Genomic DNA, 17,154 nt, shown 5'->3' with positions numbered 1-17,154 from the left:
AATACATGAAGTGACCGTAAATGAATAGTCAGTAAGTTAATTATTGTATATGATTTGATTGTAGGTCGAGAAATGATTGACTGAAAACGTCCAGGTTCCGTCCTCCTCATTGTAACTCTCAAATCTCGTTCCCTCAACGCTTTTCAGGCGCTCAATATGGTTCGCCACTTGACGCTTGGCCTCTTCCTCCGACAGACCTTTTCCTTTTGTCTTCTTTCGAGGCCACGAATTTTCCAAGGAAATTGAAGCAGGGACATTAAAGCCCTCACCAGGAGGGGGCTTGAGTCCAAAGGAGTCGGGGTAGACCGTTGCTGATCGACTTTCAAGTATGACAAGACCACCGAGCAAACTCTCAAGATCAATGCCCGTAAAGTCAATTGGATGTTTGAAGCGAATGACACCAACGTTCTCCCGGCCAATGATCAAGTCTGTCACCCTTTTGCGCTGATCTTTGTTCATAGCAAGAATATCTTCCTTTGAAGGTAGTATCCAGTACTCCCCGGCGGGAATTGGCTGCCGTACTTTCATCGTTTTGTTTTGTTCCACATCCACTCCGTGGTCTGATATTACCAGAGCGTTACCTGGACTGGGTGGACTACTAGCTTGTTCGCTGCTCTCAGTTGTAGTGCCTGGCGCTTTGATCTTTGCCCCTCCTTCCCTACCGGGGTCGACAAGGTCAGTTGATGCCGTTGTGCCGATACTCTCTTTTTGACCCCTGCGCTTGGAAGAACTCACGAATAGATCTCGACCTCGGTCTTGGTTAATTTCGAGTGTCTTTAACTGCTTGGAGATCTGTGAGAGGGATTTCTCGACTGTGCTCAAGCCCTTTCTATGGCCGCCGGTTGATATTGTGTCTTCACTGGTGCGACGTTGGTCAGAGCCGCCTCTAGACGGGCTCCTGATCAGTTCATCGCCTAGATCTGGGGGACGCATCCAGTCGGAGCTCAGAGGTCTTTTTTTGACTGGGTATGACGCGGGATACAACCCGTGACGAAAGCCGGACTTAGGAGAGCCTTGGGGCACATGACGAGGTGCGAATATAGGGCTTCTAAAAGAAAATCCAGCTGGTACGGATTGACTTCTGAGTTTACCCTTGCTTGCCCGCCGCACGGCCAGCGGGCCTTGGTCCTGCTGTTGCTGTTTCTCCTCTGTCGTCAAGAATAACCAAGGTGGTCCGTAGGCAGTAATTTCGTCAATTTTCGCGACCAACTGTGGTTGAATGGTTGCGCGAGTAGCATCTTGTAAGGGTTGCTGAATGAGCCTTGTGTCACTGGAAGGCCTTCTAGGAACCTGGTAATAAGGAGAGCTAGTCTGTCCATACTGAGTCTGTTGACCAAATGATTGAGGAACTTGAACTCGACTAACTGGCATCTCTGTGCTAGGGAGTTGTGTTGCCAGCTGCCCAGGCTGAGTAGTTGCGTACCTCTCAGTAACCCAAGGTCTTTGACTTGTGCTTGAGGGCCCTGAAAGAGCGGATACTTGGGTAGCCGCAGAAGCAAATGGATTAGGAGCAGTGCTCAAATCTGTCCTAAAGGTAGATCCCGTAGGCGGCTGGCTACTGCTTGGCTTTTTTGCTTCAGCAAAAGACGTCGATCCTTGTGCTTGTTGTTGACCCTGGGCCTGGAAAATGGAAGGACCCGACCACGAAGTGCAACTCTCTTTTGGAGCACTAGCATAACAGGGTCGAGCAAAACCGAATCCCGGGCTTCCAGAAACTCCGAAATCTCTTTGGCTGCTTGTTAGCCTTTGAAAACCGTGGGGTTGAGTCCCAAACACATTTGGACCCTGAGACTTTTGACCCCAGACGAAGGTTTCGCCGGCCTTAGCCTGTCCAAAGGGCGAAGTGGTGGTAGGAACGGATCCAAAGCCAGTTGCACCAGTTGGTTTGGCTCCAAAACCAGTGCCAAACGCCCCCTGTTGGGAGCCCATTCCAAAAACCTGAGGTGGACCAGAAGCACTTCTCTGCATTGATGTACCATAACCAGTTCCAAAGCTTGGGCCACCGAACCCAAATGATGAACCGTAACGGTGACCGAGGGCATAATCTGCAAGCCTCAGCTCTTCTTGGGAGGAGTTTTGGTATGGACCTTGGAAGCAAAGATTTTGATACGAACACTTCTGCCGGCTGCCCAGCTCACTTTCCACAAATGGAGAGAACAGTTGCTTCGAGGTATCCGGCACAGGCTTGCCCCAGGCCCAACCCCCAAAGGGCTGGCTCGGAGCCCCAAACGCGGACATGGTTGGGGCCCTAAATCCTGTCGGAGCGTTTGAACCGAACTGAGTCGTCTTTGGGCTCATACTTGTACCGAAGTCCGTTTCCATGGCGCTTGAACCAAAGGACTTGACCCCAAATCCAGTCGAACCAAAAGTATTAGTGGCAGTGCCTCTGCTAGTGGCAAAGATTCCTGGCGTACTGGTAGTAGTTGTCACGGGTGGGAATGCGGCCGCCGAGCTCGTCGACCGGGTCCCGAAGGAAGTGGCGGGATCTGATAATGGGGCCTTAGTATTATAAATTCTGAAACAGGAGGTTTCTCTATCGTAGTTTGCACCATACGACAGATAGCGTTGAAAGGGTCTTACTGCCAGAAGTTTCATAAGACGATCTGATTGTGGCATCAAAAGATCCAGTAGAAGATGGCGCACCGGAACCAAGAGTCCAGCCACCGGGACCTATGATCCGTCAATTACTGAAGCAACAAAGGTGTTGCTGCTCTACGAAAGGGAGAGTAAGCTCGCAGGATGATGTCTTACGGTTAGAGTCGGAGATGTTCGACCCGAATGCGCCAAAGCCGGCCGGGCGCTGTTGCGATAACCCGAAAGGCTTCTCACCAAATCCAGACATTTCGAAAAGTGGATTGCATTCACCGTCGTAAGAAGTGGCTTGAACTTATGTTTGAACCAACTGAAAAATTGAAGGGGCATGTCCCTCAAACATAAAATCACAACTATGATCTGACGCTCGCAGATGGAGCAAAAGAAGCTCTTGAGATCCGTTTAGAAATGCAGCCATGATCTGATGTTTGGACCTAGGTTGCGCTATTACCTCCCGTTGACAGTGTGCTGGCCTAAGATTGGTGCCACAGCCTCCGGGCTTATGTCACATGTATCCAACAATTGTTAATTACGGTAACGCGCAGCAACACAGTGCGTCGGCTCTATAACGTTTACAAATCGTCATATGTACGTATTTCCAGTATGCTGGTTTTGACAAGGATACTGATGGACCTTGCCCCGACTCTTGAAAGTAATATTGGATGATAACAAACTACAGTTTCTCCTCTGTCCTCTCCACCTCGCCGATCATTCATTCAATCATCATGGCCACACTCTCCTATGAGAAGTAATGATGATATTGCCCTAATTCTTCAGTGGTTCTAATAATTGAGATAGTATTCTCCAATCTGACTTTTTCAAGTTCATCGTCGGCCGCGAGAAGAAACAATTCTTCATGCACAGCTGCATCGTTGCCTGTCAGTCAAAGTCTCTCGAAAAGCTCATCAATGGAGACATGAAGGAAGCCAACGATCGTTGTGTAGTATGGCCTGATGTTGACTCGGATACGTTCATTCGATTTAGCCAGTATGCATACACTGGGGATTATCAGGCTGCACCACGTCAGACTCGGGATCACACGACAATCGGAGAGCCCTCCCCCACTGGAAGCAATTTTCCGTCCCAAAAGATCACAAGAATCAAGAAAAAGAAGCCGTCAATGTTTGGTCCCGAAGATCTTACGCCTTTGAATGATAAAGACCTGTGGGCTCAGTTCAAGAAGCTTTATCCAGACGCGGCCACAGACCAAGAAGCAGAAACCAATGCCCCTGAGGATGACTTCTCGGTTATTTTTCTTTCCCATGCACGCCTGTATGTCTTTGCTGATTGTTATGATATTTCTGCATTAAAAGTCCTGTGCCTTCGCAAACTGCAGCAAATCCTAGTAAAATTCACGGTGCACGAGGAAGCAATCGACGACATAATTCGATTAGTGCGATTCTGTTATGAAAATACTCTTGAATCTGACGAGATGAGAGGCTTGGTGGATATGTATACAGCTTGCAAAGCGGTTGAACTGTGGCGGAGCCAATTGTTTCAACGTTTGGTAATGGATACGAGTGAATATGCTTGGGGATTTATATCAGAGATTTTGAAGCGCGTTGATTGAAGGTTGGTCAAGACTTATAGAGTAGTCAACAATTATAGTAGCTTGACTTCTCTGGACAGGTTCTGAGTGGTTTGAGACATTGTGCTTATGACATTTCTGACCAGGGCGAGGTCGTGAACGTGGATGAATTTGGTGCTTAAACCATTGAATCAACTTTACTTGTAGAGCGGCAAACCGGATCACCCTACGAGTATTTTGTGCCACTGATAAGGGGGTAAGCCCATTACTGGTCATCCTGTAAGCCTCTTAGGCGCAAGTATGACAGTATAAGGACGTAGGCATATTGAATAGCTGTTGGTAGCAGAGCCTAAGGGTCCGGCCATTAGTAGCTGAGGTTTCATGAAGTAAGGAATAGTGGTAGAAGGCTACTCACAACGGGAAAGTGATAGAAGATGGGGAATTCCTTGATTATGCTCATAAGCTTCCCTCTACTCATAGGAGAGCCAGATTACTGATTATCTTAAAACCTTTGACAGGTACAAAGGTGTCGGCCTACGGAGGTCAGCAAATTGACTGGCTCCTAGTAGCGGATGTATGATGACGCAAGGGATAGTAATATGCGGACATTAGTAGTGAAAGGGGTAACAAAGTAGGGGGGATAGCTGCTCATCCCCATAAGCTTCACATAAGCAGTGCCCCACCTAACGGACCACCAAAATTTCAATCTTCCCACACAAACTCTGAATTTTCAAGTACATCGCATTCAGCCAGGAACGAATATATTCACAAAACCATACATATATTGTATAGCAGTTTTCATGAATTTTCAATATCCGCTTGACTTTTCCCCGCTCCGCCTCGTACCTCATGGCCTAGTTCTCTGACCCTTTGAAACTTTTCGCATTTCGCCTCATCTATCCTACGCGACTCCATCCATTTAAGCCGAGTTTTCACCTAATTTCCTTATGAGAATTCCTCTCGTACTGGTTCGCCATGTTTATACCAGAGACGAAGTAGCTGAGGCAATACTCGATATTACTGATAGAGGCCTGTCACGGATGGGGGCGGCCAAGAAACGTGGAGTACCTCGGTCGACCCTTACTGCGGGACTTTCCGGTCAAGCGAGCAGGAATGAACGGATCCAGGCCCACCATTGTTTTCAACAGAGCCAGGAGGAGACGCTTATTCGTTGGGTGCTGCGACAAGAGTCTCTGGGCTATGCTCCCTCGCACAGCCAGCTCCGCGCCTGTGTCGAGGCCATCCTCAAACAACAAGGCGATAACAAACCTTTAGGCAAGCACTGGACCACCAGGTTCGTCAAACGTCACCCAAAACTATCTACCAAGATTGGAAAACGTCAAGCCGCCAGGTTTGACGGCTTTACTCCGAAAGCGGTCAATTGGTACTTCGATATCCGGGAGAACGAGTACGGCTGGATCAAGCCTGAGAACACAGTTAACGTGGGCGAGGGCGGTATAATGGCGGGTTTCAGTAAGTCTTCTATAAGTACTCTGTAGGCTTTTATAGGGCATAACTAATTGGTTGTCCATGAGGCCTGGACAGCCTCGTAATCGGGAGCTCTGACCCGAAGAAGAAGGCGATGTTGAAAGGCGTCCAGTCGCGCACGTGGACCCCGTTTATTGAGGCTGTCACCGCAACCGGTCGCGCTTTAAAACTGGGAATTATCTTTAAAGGAAAGAAGCTGCAGAAGCAGTGGTTCTTTAACGAATTCGAATTGATAGCCGAGTGGCACTACATCACATCACCGAACGGCTGGACAGACAACCATATTGCTCTCAAGTGGTTGAAGGGCGTTTATCTACCACAAACGGAGCCTCGCGATGCATCGGATGCGATACTTATTATCCTTGACGGTCACGGGAGCCATGCGCAGGTGAGAATTTCGGTGTTTTCGCCGCTGAGTCACCCGCTATAGGGTCGCTGACGAGCAGTCAGGACGAGTGGATGGCTACGTGCTTTCTGAACAACGTCTACTGCTGTTACTTACCAGCACATTGTTCGGGCATACGCGAAAGCCAGGGAGGCGGCCATGAGGAAGGAGATTATTTTATCCGGCTGAAGGTTTACTGGAAATTGGCCTATCAACCGTCACAAAGCTCTAACACATCCTGAAATTCAACCGGACAAAGAAACACTGCTGGAACAGTTCCAGACACCGAGCCCTCCTCCACTGCCCTGAGATGATACGCCGAAAACGAGTCGGCAAGTGAGGGAAATGGCCAAACACCGAAGCCGTCCGACCAAGCGGAAGTACAGTAAGATCGCAAAGGGGTTAGAAGCTTTAGAGATGAAGGTGGCCGTTCAGAATGCGCGGATTACTGGCCTCGAGGAGCAGATGGCTCAGCTGCGACGAGGGAAGAAAAGAAAGGCGGTACCAAACCCGAACCGACGATCCATGGCTCTGGCGGAGGCTCTAGTGGCTGGAAAATCTCTTCATGACTCAAAGGAGGCAGAAATAAAGGTAGATGTGGATGAGGAGGTCGAGTCGGTGATTGAGGTGGGTGTCAGGTCAGAGGACGAACGTGAGGACTACGGTCGTAACAAAGCACTGCCAGCGCACACGGAGCGGTCGGGAGGTCAAAAAGCGCGCAGAGAGTAGAATTCAAGCAATTCTCCATAGAAAATCCAAGTGGCTTCATTTTTAATGGACAAGGTGGTTGGTTTCTGCGTGCACCAAATATTAGATTTGGCATGGGGCGATGAATTTTGTGCTATTCTTCAAGTGGTGGGGGGATGGTAATCGACTCTGAGATTTTATCGACTACCGTACGAGGTTCCATCAAAATGATTTTAAAATAATTACCTGCAAGTGTGACAATTCCCAGACACAATGTCTCACAGCCACCAATCATTTTGGATCCACTCAATCCTGTCCTTTAAGTGCTTCGCTGATGCTGCTATAGCCCATTGCTCCTGATCGTCCAAAGACAGGTGCATGGTGCTCAGAATGACTTTCCTTCCAATGATAGCAGGCATGCTCAGACAGCAATCGAACTGAGGTTGGTAATGGCAGACAGGGATGATTTCACGCTTGTCCAAGAGAATATAACAGCATAAGTTTGCAGCTACAGAGGCAATTCCGAATGGGGCTGAGCCTTTACCTCGGATGATGACTTGGGATCGATGCTTGCAGATGCTGTCGATTCTTGTATGATCAAGAGTGCTAAACATCTGGATCTCAGAAATGGGGACAGCACCAACAGTTGCCGTCGACCATGCAGTAACTTGGTCTTCTCCGTGAACACCAACCACAAAAACACCTATGGAAGAGGGGGAGACCTGAAAGTTAGGTAATTAGCCACCAGAGGCAGGAACAAAGAGTGCTGCAGTGGTGAGTACTCACCGAACCTCGAGACGCAACCATTCCGCGTAGCCTGGAAGTATCCAGAGAGGTTCCTGAACCTATGACTTGAGATTTGGGAAGCCCAGACATTTCCTGAGCGATGGAAGTGAGCAGATCAACAGGGTTTGCAATGACGAGCATAATCGTGTCAGATCGGAAAGGCTTCATTGCATCCATGACTTCCCGGATCATGAAGGTGTTCCGAGATGTGTAGTCGGCAGTAGTTTGGCCTATCGGAAGCAAAGTGAGCATGGAATCCAAGAGATTACAGGTGAGTATGACGCTTGTTCATCCTGTACCTAATGTGCGCTTGGATGCGGCGGTGATGACCACGATATCACTCTGGGCCGTCTCCCGGAACGTGGCAGCTCGCACCCGTGTGCTGCCACCAGTGCTGTAGGCCACATCCGAGAGATCTTCGACTTGAGCGTTTCTCAAGGTCAAGTCAAGGTCAACGAGAAGCAACTCGCTAGCGATGGAGCCCAGTGTTAGATTGTAGGCGATGGCCCCGCCAACTTCGCCGACGCCGACGATTGCGATTCGAGAACTCGAGTCCATTGTGTGATTGGGTAAAAGAGGTTAGATCTCTCGTTCAGCGACACCTCCTCTTGTTGATTACCCGAGGTTGATGCTGTTCCTTATAAATAAGGCGAATGTCAGGCTCTTGGCAGTGAGATGAGTGGCGCAAATAGAGTTCGAGCACATTACCTGTTTTGTTGTATGTTCTGATATTTTACCTTCGTCACAGCAGGATAATATGAAACTGTGGCGTTCGGGTGTATAAGGGACGGAGAATTTGACAGACACATTCTGGGGCTTAGGGAAAACTAAGGAGACTACCATCGAATATGTATGTATGTATGTATATTTTTCGTCCGGGGGGCCGTAGGCCACAAAAGTCCCCTACTGGGGCACAGGACGTGCTGAGCTAGAGGAATTACAGTCTATCTATACGCTAATTACAGAGATGTTTGGCCCTAACGGGGATTAGTCATCCGCTACGCGAGATTAGTCTTCCCCCCAGAGTCCAATTTCTGCGAACGCGTCAACAAACTGCGCTCTATCCAGCATATCAACAGCACAAATGGCGCATCTTATCAAGCTTGCTACCCGTCAGCGGGATGATCAAGCGGGGTTGATGAATGACAGCCGCAAGGTAAGCCTGTTTTTAGGCGATCGTGAGCCTCTAAACGCGGTTGTCGCGGGGCTGCCTCCGAGTGATCGCAGTCGGATGGAGGGCGTATCAGCGCCTTCCATTTAGCTGCAAGCATATAAGAAAGAGGAAAGGTAACAAAAGAAACGTATTGAAAATAAAAAGAGAGAAAGAGAGAAAGAGAGACGCGAGTGCTTCTCGAGTCGTGTTCGCCTAGTAGCGAGGGCAGATGTTTCCAAAGAACGCGCTGGCCTTGGATAGGTCGATATATTTGGTAAAGTCTTTTCCTATTGCTAGATTGACCGCTGCATTCGGTGAGGATGCAAGCCTCATCCGATGACGCGGCGGTATCTTTCTGCAGTAGAAGATGTGATCCGGTGCTTTGCGTCGGCCACATGAGCAGACTAGGCGTGCGTCGACATGGTCAAATCTCTCGTGATACGCAGCGAAGTCCCCGTGAAGGGATCTCGCTGCCAATAGATGGTGCAAGGCTGCGCGCGGGAGCGAAAGCTCCGGCGGGCAGCCTGTAGTCGCCTTGAGATTGAGCCTCTTATACTGCTCAGGGGCAGAGGTCGACAGACTACCATCGAATCCGTCCAAGATTTAGTCTATGTAGGGTAATTGGTGTTTAGACAGAAAAGCAACAACATCGGATGATCTACGAACTTATCTACATGCGATAAAAGTCGAGCTATTACAGGAGGGTGGCAAGTCTTCTGACCCCATACTGGGGCAAGCTCTTGTAACCTTATTGTACGTGGGGTCAAGCGGGGGCGAGATACCTGCTGAAAGGCTATGCGCGTAACTGTTGAGCAGATTGCTGGGGTGTCACGTGCAGGCAGGGATACTTGAAGATTACGGGTCGAAGTGGCGAACCTTTCAAGAGGGCAGACAGATTTAAAAAAAAAAAAAAAAAAACCACAACATGAATACACGAATCTGCATCAATGAACCGAATACATGTAATATCTGACACGTAGCAGTCCATGTATCTTCAAAGATCACGCGTCCCAACGGCGGCACATATAGGCCCCTTGATGCTAGTATCTGTAGAGAGTTCTGTTTCGTCTTGATAACTAATGTGGCGTGATGGTGAGGCAGAGGTTTATGTGGTATCCATCAGATCATAGGGCGGATCCAGCCAGAAGCACGGTACCACGCTCCAGACCCGAGTCCATACAGTACATGTTCCAGAATTGAACAATAGCAGACACATAAGCCCAATCCAATGCATTTGTTATTTGACTTGGAAAGTGCTGAGGCTCGGATACATCCTACATTCACATATAAGCCGTGCCTGTACTAATCAGGGACCCTCCCTTCACCACTCAGGACCCTGATAACCAGGACCAAAACCACAAGCTACTGGGATGGCTCGTGGCCGAGATAATGCCACTTCTAGCTCTGGTGGGTTTGTTTATAGTGGTAATTTACAAGTACGTCTTACTCACTTGTTAGAAACAGCTCACCTCCTAATTTGGTTGGCTAATACAGTGTAGATTCTATGAATGGGCAAGGTGCGGGAGAGTTGCAGTCACCGATGCCTCTAACAGCTCCCCGAGCTCTTCGTCATCAGCATCTTCCAGCACTGAAGCCAGAGATCTGCCTCATCTAGATACGATTGCTCCCCCTAAAACGAGCAAATAGATTAGATCTGAGCTTGAGCATCAAGTCCATGCCTCTTGGGCGATCCCTGTCCCCAATATGACATGGTATGTCTTCTTGACGCTTTGGTAATCGTAAAAATCACTTGACTAACCACTTGCCTCTTTGTTTAGCGTTATTTGCCTAGGTGCTGTTTAAGACACTGATATAGTACGCCATCTGGCATGCGAGCATACTTTCCACTCGGAATGTATTGCTACCTGGTACCTTGCGGAACACGATACATGCCCCATATGCGCATATGATTTCGTGTTATCTAAGCCTTTGCCGGAAAGGCCTAGCCAAGCCCATATGTAGAGTCATTAGGAAGATGACAGTTTGATCTTATGCTACGCGTGGATCTGTATTACTATCAATCTACCGTTCATATTATATATTTCATCTCAGAGTACGGAGGAGCCAGCGAATCGTCGTTTATCTGGTGGTCAATTAGGTTATTTTAGAAACACGAATTGGTGCAGTTGCAGACATGTCATGGCGGGCAAAAGTCCACGAAACCTAAAATGCAACCTCGCTTTTAAGCTCAGCCAGTTTAGTGTCTACTCTTATTTCTTCAAGGTTCTAGACCTGGACCCCTATTCATTTAGAATCCACCAGTGTACAGTACAGACAGCCTGATAGCACAGAGGTAGAGGCAGCTTGATCAAACGTGTCAAAAGGCGGGTATGGCCCGATTGGTTCGCTTGGCCACCTAGAGATCAACGCTCCATTGGTATATAAAGGAGCACTGCCAACCCCCTTTTAGTATAGAAGCTCTTTTAACCCTCTCTTATGTGACCCTCTGCTGTGCGTGCCACAAAACGGGAACATCAGTTGGTGATGCCGGTGAGCTCTTCTACTTCTAAATATTAAATATAAATACCTAAAACATTAACTTGCAAATTCTCACCAACCACTTTCAGGGTGGAACGGTTGACCCAGACTGAATTTATCCACGAAGTAGTCGATTGGTCGCTGTGAGTCGTCAGTGCTAAATGCCACGAGGAACTTTGAATGCCAAGAGATCAAAAGGTTTTTAGGTCATATTGACAAGCGGGCAAGATTGTTATTAGATTAAATGTTACCAGTGGGTGTCCAAGGGCTGTCGGTTTCGTTTACCTACCTCAGGTCGGTTCTCTCTTCTGTCCCAACGAAGCTCACATGGGTTAGCAGTGACGGTATCAGTACTGACTGCCATGTTGTAATTGAATCGTTATAGAGTTCTCAATTGTCACGGATGGTATATTAACCAAGAGCTGGAGTGGCACAATATTACTTTGGGACAGCCAACTGGTACTGGTGGTTCTTCATTCTTATACGATATCCAACATTCTCGTTTTACGCGTACTGTGTTATCCCCAGCTAGACTGCACCCCACCTCAGGTCTAAATCACTCATCCCTCTAACCGACGAAAGCCCTTTCTTTGCTTATCTTTTCCCTCACTTGAACCCCTCATGTTTGAGGATAATTATGAGGCCTCAAAAGCCTCACTTCAACCCTTATATTGGATCGACATGTGATTTAGTGATATTTAAGTCGACCTTTAAGTACTGTCTGGGTCACAATTGGCTATTTGCTTCGAAGGAGTGGGTGGAATGGTATTTCCAGTAAACTCCGGTTAAAAGAGGGGACGCGATGTCTTGAACCACTCGCTGAGCCCATGTATGAACGCCGCACATGAATTAGCGTCCATCTATTGTAGTAGTGTCGCTCTCGACCAATACGATCCACTATGGTTGAGCTCGTGTGAGTAATGATTTAATGATAGGACGCTGCTATGACGATACAGTACACAAGCCTCAAATTCCTTTTTCTCAGCCCTTGCAATAAGAGTAGTATTGTATTTGGCACACTGTGTGAACGTTGGTTCATTTGACGCATAAACTGAACACCATGTGATTGCGACCCTTACTTACCCCTCATATTACGTTTAAGGTTTTCAACCTCGGTAACTGCGCGGCCGGTGAAGATTGGATCGAGGTGGTCGAAACGTGAGAAAAGAATTCCTCTCATCCGAGTCGCCCAGCTGCTACTGTGCAACCAATGAACCAGGTTATCTCCAGGCTATCCCCTGGTTATCCTCATCTGAGTGTTCATCTACGATTCTCGAGTCCTAGACCGCAAAACAGGATTGCGATGAATTAAGATGTATACACACAGAAGAAGTCGTCGCTTGAAATTCATGATGCTCATCGCCAATCACAAACACGGCAACTATACAGCACCATTAAACTTGTACGTCATTTTGCATACTGAATTTCTCTCACTCTAGACTGGAAATTTTAAGTTGATTTCTGAGTGATAATATTCCCAAGGCCATGACCTATCTGGTGCCACTGTCACGCCGCCATGTTTTGGAGCCCAGAAGAACCCTGAAAAACCCCTCGTCGATCACTGGTGCTGCTGTCATTGTCATGCGGCCGCGGGGCTGTGGTTGTGAGTGTGACCCCAATTCTCGGAAGAGAACACTTGCTTTGTCAACTTATCCAATGTTTTATACGCCTGTTTCGCAATGTACTGTTGAATCAGAGTACATTCGCATTCGCCATGCCTCAGAATTTCGAATTTGAGTTGGGAAACCTCCTCCTGGAGGTCGCTATAGCAAGAAGAAAGTAGTCGATGTCGATCTTGCAATTCTTCCATCCGAGAGGTCAACTCGTTTGCTTGATCCTTTTTGCGATCACGACATTTGGCAGCCGCCCTCCGGTTTCGTTCCCGAACTTTCATATGTTGTTCGCTCTTGGCATCATCCAGCTCTGTTCTTGTCTCCCGACAATTTCTTTTCTCGCATAGCAACCTCCTGTTTACAGACTGCTTCCCAGCCTTTCTTCTCTTTGGCGGCTCTGGTGTCGATTGGTATCTGGTAAAATCTGATGTAGTGAAGGGCTCTAGGCTTTCTTGATCATTATCACGATTCCTAATAGAGCTTTGTGTGTCCTCCTTGGTTGTGGTGGTCTGTGATGTGGGAAAGCTGAATCCAGCTGACTGCTGGTTTTTGGAAGATATGGGCGATAGCTGAGTAGTGCCGAAGCTCGGATCATCCATCCAGCCACCAGCCATTTCACCATGGAAGTAATGCTCTGAAGTTGGGGTTGGAAGAGACGGAGTTTGAGAACTCGACGAGTTTGTTGGGAAGGATTGATTAGAGGAACTCATCCAATGCCATGAAATGAGGTATTCGGGCAAGTCTTGCCAGGCAAGATCAAAGAAATATTGAGTATCAATAGGTCCATCACTTTCGATTAAAGAATCAGTTGGGAAGTAGCTGTTTTCTGCTAGGGTTTCCGCAAAAGCCATAATTCGTACGTGATGGAATTTTTCCTCGGCCAGTTCACAACTTATGCCCCGAATTGATGCGTGACACTTGGTGGGTAAAACTTGAATCGTTAGACGTGATAGAGTGTGCACAGACATTCGAATTAAACGAGTTATGGGACAAAAAAGTAACTTATAACACAAAAGAATTGCCTTGGCATATCATACGTCTCCTCTCACTTGGTATCATCGAGAGTATGTGGGGGGCTGTTAAAAATCGCCAAAAACCCGCTAACGTGTTTGATAAGTGAGTGGGTCATCCAAGTGAGTGAGTCAATCTTATTTCCACCTTAAATCCGGGGTTTAAAAAATTCTTTAAAAATTCAAACTAAGCCTAAATTGGCTGTAATTTTAGTAGCCTATATATAAGTCTTAAAATATATTATATAAATTTTTTAAGACTTTTAGAAAAATTCTATATAGCTATAAACCTTAAAACCTATTTATACTGTATTTTATACTGTATAATTAAGCTTTACTATATAAAATAAAATAGCTAAAAGTCTTAAAAAAATATTTTATAATAAGGTTAATTATACTATTCTTAAAAATATTTTTTTTAAATTTTTATCTATTTTATTTAGAATAAAAAGATACTATAGGGTAGGTTTTTTAATACTATACAGTGCAGTGACTCACTTACTTGTCTGACCCACTCACTTATCAAACACGTTAGCCGAAGTCGCATCAGGTAATATCAGTCATGCTCGACTAAAGGCAAGGGCCGAGTCAGCCTACTCGTTCGCTTCCACAAATGTCTATTTCAAGCCATTTAAAGTTTAACACACTCAAATTGTGTTATTTACTTAACTCTTGAGGTGCCTGTTTTCGTTACGATGCATGGACCCTTCAACCTTTGGAGCTTAAAATGGTGGAGAACGTCACCTTCTGCAGCGTTATTACCGTTCGCCACTAGAGAACTGTAATGCTCAACTTCGCACACATGATACCTTTGGCTTTGGAAGAGTGATTGATTTGCGAGAATCATGAGTTGAGGCGTTTCAAAATCGAATGGTGGTGATCTGATGTGCTCGCAACACCTTCTGTTAGATTGGTGCGCTTGCGATGAATCCGCAGACTCACTAAGTGCCATGAGATATTGGGTCATTACATTGGGGTTAGATTTTCTATTGCTTCTAGTACGCGAAAACATACGAGTCCCATTTGGCGCCTGAGGTCTCGGTGAGGCTTTAAGGACATATGATTATGATCTGACGTGGCATGTTCCCATAGATTCGACTCCAACGCTGGAGCTGAGTGTTAAGGTCTTTGCCCAGGTACTAACTCAAGTTGTGCGTAAGCTTTTAGCTTATCTGCCATCCCAAACAGCTGCAAGTCGCACATCTGGCTGACTGGGTCCATTCGGAGAGTTAGACTAGTGTTCCGTTTATCCCAGAAATAGAATAGGATTGATCGTTAGTCAATATGCCTTCTAAAGTCCACCGCGAAGTTGATATCGGAGTTATTACCCCAATATCGCACAGAAAAGAACAAAGGACTCGAGTCAAGTCCATCCAATCCAGAGACCCTGATGCCGAAATCAAACTTGTTGTAATCTTGCCCTCAATGCTTTCCCGCACGATAATGTGGAGCTGAAGATTCCGAGTCTGTCTTCCCATAAATCCCGCGCGTACAACGGCAAATGATGGGTTTTCAAAAGATGGGTTTTCAAAAGCCATGGTTATTGCTTGAGGCATAATAGTCGAGAATGGAGGGGTAAAGATTACTTGAAAGTATCATGCCACACCATACAGTAATTTGCAAGACAACACCTTCCTCTTTTTTTTATCTCCTGAGAGGTCATAAGCCTCCAATGCGGTCACCACTTGGGGGCATAAGCCAATCATAATATGCCAATCAGCCAATACATTTTGTTATAAAATACAGTAGAGAAAGAGTAATTATGGCAGGGTAGCAGCTAATTACAATTTGCCATTTAGCTTAAGTCCTGAGTTAATGGTACCGTAAGCTGAGCCGCCACAAAAAACGACATACATCCTGACTCCTGCTTGGGTGAAGCTCTCGTCATCTCTTTGTACGTGGGGTTAGTGGTCAAAGTACGTACTGGAGGCTTATGACCTCTCAGGAGATATGTGGTCGCAATCTATCTCACAGAAGCGTCCTATTGTTATGAGATCATGCACTTTACCCAATCGCTGTTCTGCTTTTGTCCCCTACCATATGGAGTACATACGTTCCAGATCCTTACACCATGCGTATAGAGGGTATGTTCTAGATCTTGATAACTTTTTAGAACTGTGAAATATCATCCCTAGCGGCCATCCACACTACTTCGGCCGCTAAAGAACTCACTTAGCCCAGCCGTGACGCAGTGCCATCAATACACCTAAAACGCAATCATTCCACCTTTCCAAAAGTATCCCACCATAAAGTTGTCATAAATTCATAGTTTGGTTCTAGACCCAGAGAAAGAGTGACTGTTGACGGTTGTAATCTCATGATACTCTCCACACAACGCTATGATCTGACTGAGCTATCTACTCTTATGCAAGACGTTCATGCTTGAGGCTTAATGATATTGCGTCAACCTCTCGGCGCCATCCCCTCATTCTATCACGACATCGGCAATCGCTCTAGAATGAATTTGGAGAGCCTTATACCACAACCGTTTCGGTGAACAGGGATAACGTAGTTCACAAGCGAGTTGGCCACCTAAACGAGTTGGCCAGCATACTTTTCACCTTAAAAGCTATTTTTTAAATAATTCTTATAAATTCAAATTAGACTTAAAATAGCTAAGATTTGAATAACGTATATATAAGTCCTAAAGTAAGCTATATTAATTTTCTTAGATTTTTAAAAAAAATCCTATATAGCTATAAACTTTAAAGTCTATTTACACTGTAAAATACACTGTATTTTAAGGTTTTCTATATAATCTAAAATACTTAAAAATCTTTAAAAAATACTTTCTAATAAAGTTAACTATACTATTTTAGGAACACTTTTTATTTAATTTTTAGCTAATTTATTTAAGCTTTGGAATGCTATAGGGTAAACAGCAAGAGAAACATGGCCAGCCAAACTCGCACCGCACACAATAGGCTTTTTCAGGCCACTGTGATAGCTTCAACTCACCAAAACTCATACAGCGAATCTTTACTATCAGGGCTATATATCTACATTGACCCTTCTCTTTAAATAACACCCTTATCTAAACTTAGTCTCTACGCCCAAATCATCCAGATAATTACATACAACTAAGGCTCCATCCATGTCTCAGTGGACCTACTCCCATGTTCCCATTACCATTATCAAAGACGATGACCTTACATATCAAGGAGAGACACTCACCACGTTATACGAAAGGGCACGTCTCGAAGCAATCAAGACAGCACAATGCGCAGATACCATACCCAGCGGGGCCATGGTACAAGGTTTGCATTATCTAACACCTCGATGAGGACGCAAGATTAATACATACGTGCTAACGCAACTCTAGGAGTTGCGCCAATCACCTTAAAGCGGTTGACTCCATTTTGCTCCTACAACTGCTGTAGATAGGCTACGAAGACTATTTACAGTCATATATTACTGCAATTGAATGATTCTCG

At 46.2% G+C, this 17,154-nt stretch overlaps 5 protein-coding genes across 5 annotated transcripts; 1 reads left to right on the top strand and 4 right to left on the bottom strand.

The window, feature by feature from the left end:
- Positions 1–36: 36 nt before the first annotated feature.
- Positions 37–528, bottom strand: FOXG_06560 (uncharacterized protein; the record flags this gene model as incomplete). The annotated part of the gene is made up of 1 exon (XM_018385240.1): positions 37–528. One exon carries the CDS (start codon positions 526–528, stop codon positions 37–39), a length of 492 nt encoding a protein of 163 aa, XP_018242503.1.
- Positions 529–2,389: 1,861 nt separating this feature from the next.
- FOXG_19302 (uncharacterized protein) lies at positions 2,390–2,842 on the bottom strand (the record flags this gene model as incomplete). Its single annotated transcript, XM_018399509.1, has 3 exons — positions 2,390–2,499; positions 2,581–2,670; positions 2,752–2,842. 3 exons carry the CDS (start codon positions 2,840–2,842, stop codon positions 2,390–2,392), a joined length of 291 nt encoding a protein of 96 aa, XP_018242502.1.
- Positions 2,843–3,317: 475 nt separating this feature from the next.
- FOXG_19301 (uncharacterized protein) lies at positions 3,318–4,302 on the top strand (the record flags this gene model as incomplete). The annotated part of the gene is made up of 3 exons (XM_018399508.1): positions 3,318–3,340; positions 3,391–3,838; positions 4,267–4,302. 3 exons carry the CDS (start codon positions 3,318–3,320, stop codon positions 4,300–4,302), a joined length of 507 nt encoding a protein of 168 aa, XP_018242501.1.
- Positions 4,303–6,958: 2,656 nt separating this feature from the next.
- On the bottom strand, positions 6,959–8,024 carry FOXG_06558 (L-lactate dehydrogenase; the record flags this gene model as incomplete). Its single annotated transcript, XM_018385239.1, has 3 exons — positions 6,959–7,402; positions 7,467–7,696; positions 7,766–8,024. 3 exons carry the CDS (start codon positions 8,022–8,024, stop codon positions 6,959–6,961), a joined length of 933 nt encoding a protein of 310 aa, XP_018242500.1.
- A 4,652-nt stretch (positions 8,025–12,676) lies between these two features.
- FOXG_19300 (uncharacterized protein) lies at positions 12,677–13,561 on the bottom strand (the record flags this gene model as incomplete). Its single annotated transcript, XM_018399507.1, has 1 exon — positions 12,677–13,561. One exon carries the CDS (start codon positions 13,559–13,561, stop codon positions 12,677–12,679), a length of 885 nt encoding a protein of 294 aa, XP_018242499.1.
- Between the last annotated feature and the right edge of the window lie 3,593 nt (positions 13,562–17,154).

This window comes from Fusarium oxysporum, chromosome 3 (assembly GCF_000149955.1).
Source record: "Fusarium oxysporum f. sp. lycopersici 4287 chromosome 3, whole genome shotgun sequence".
Taxonomy (NCBI): Eukaryota; Fungi; Ascomycota; class Sordariomycetes; order Hypocreales; family Nectriaceae; genus Fusarium; species Fusarium oxysporum.
Note: the sequence above shows the minus strand (reverse complement) of the source record. Positions and strands in the feature narration are given on the sequence as shown.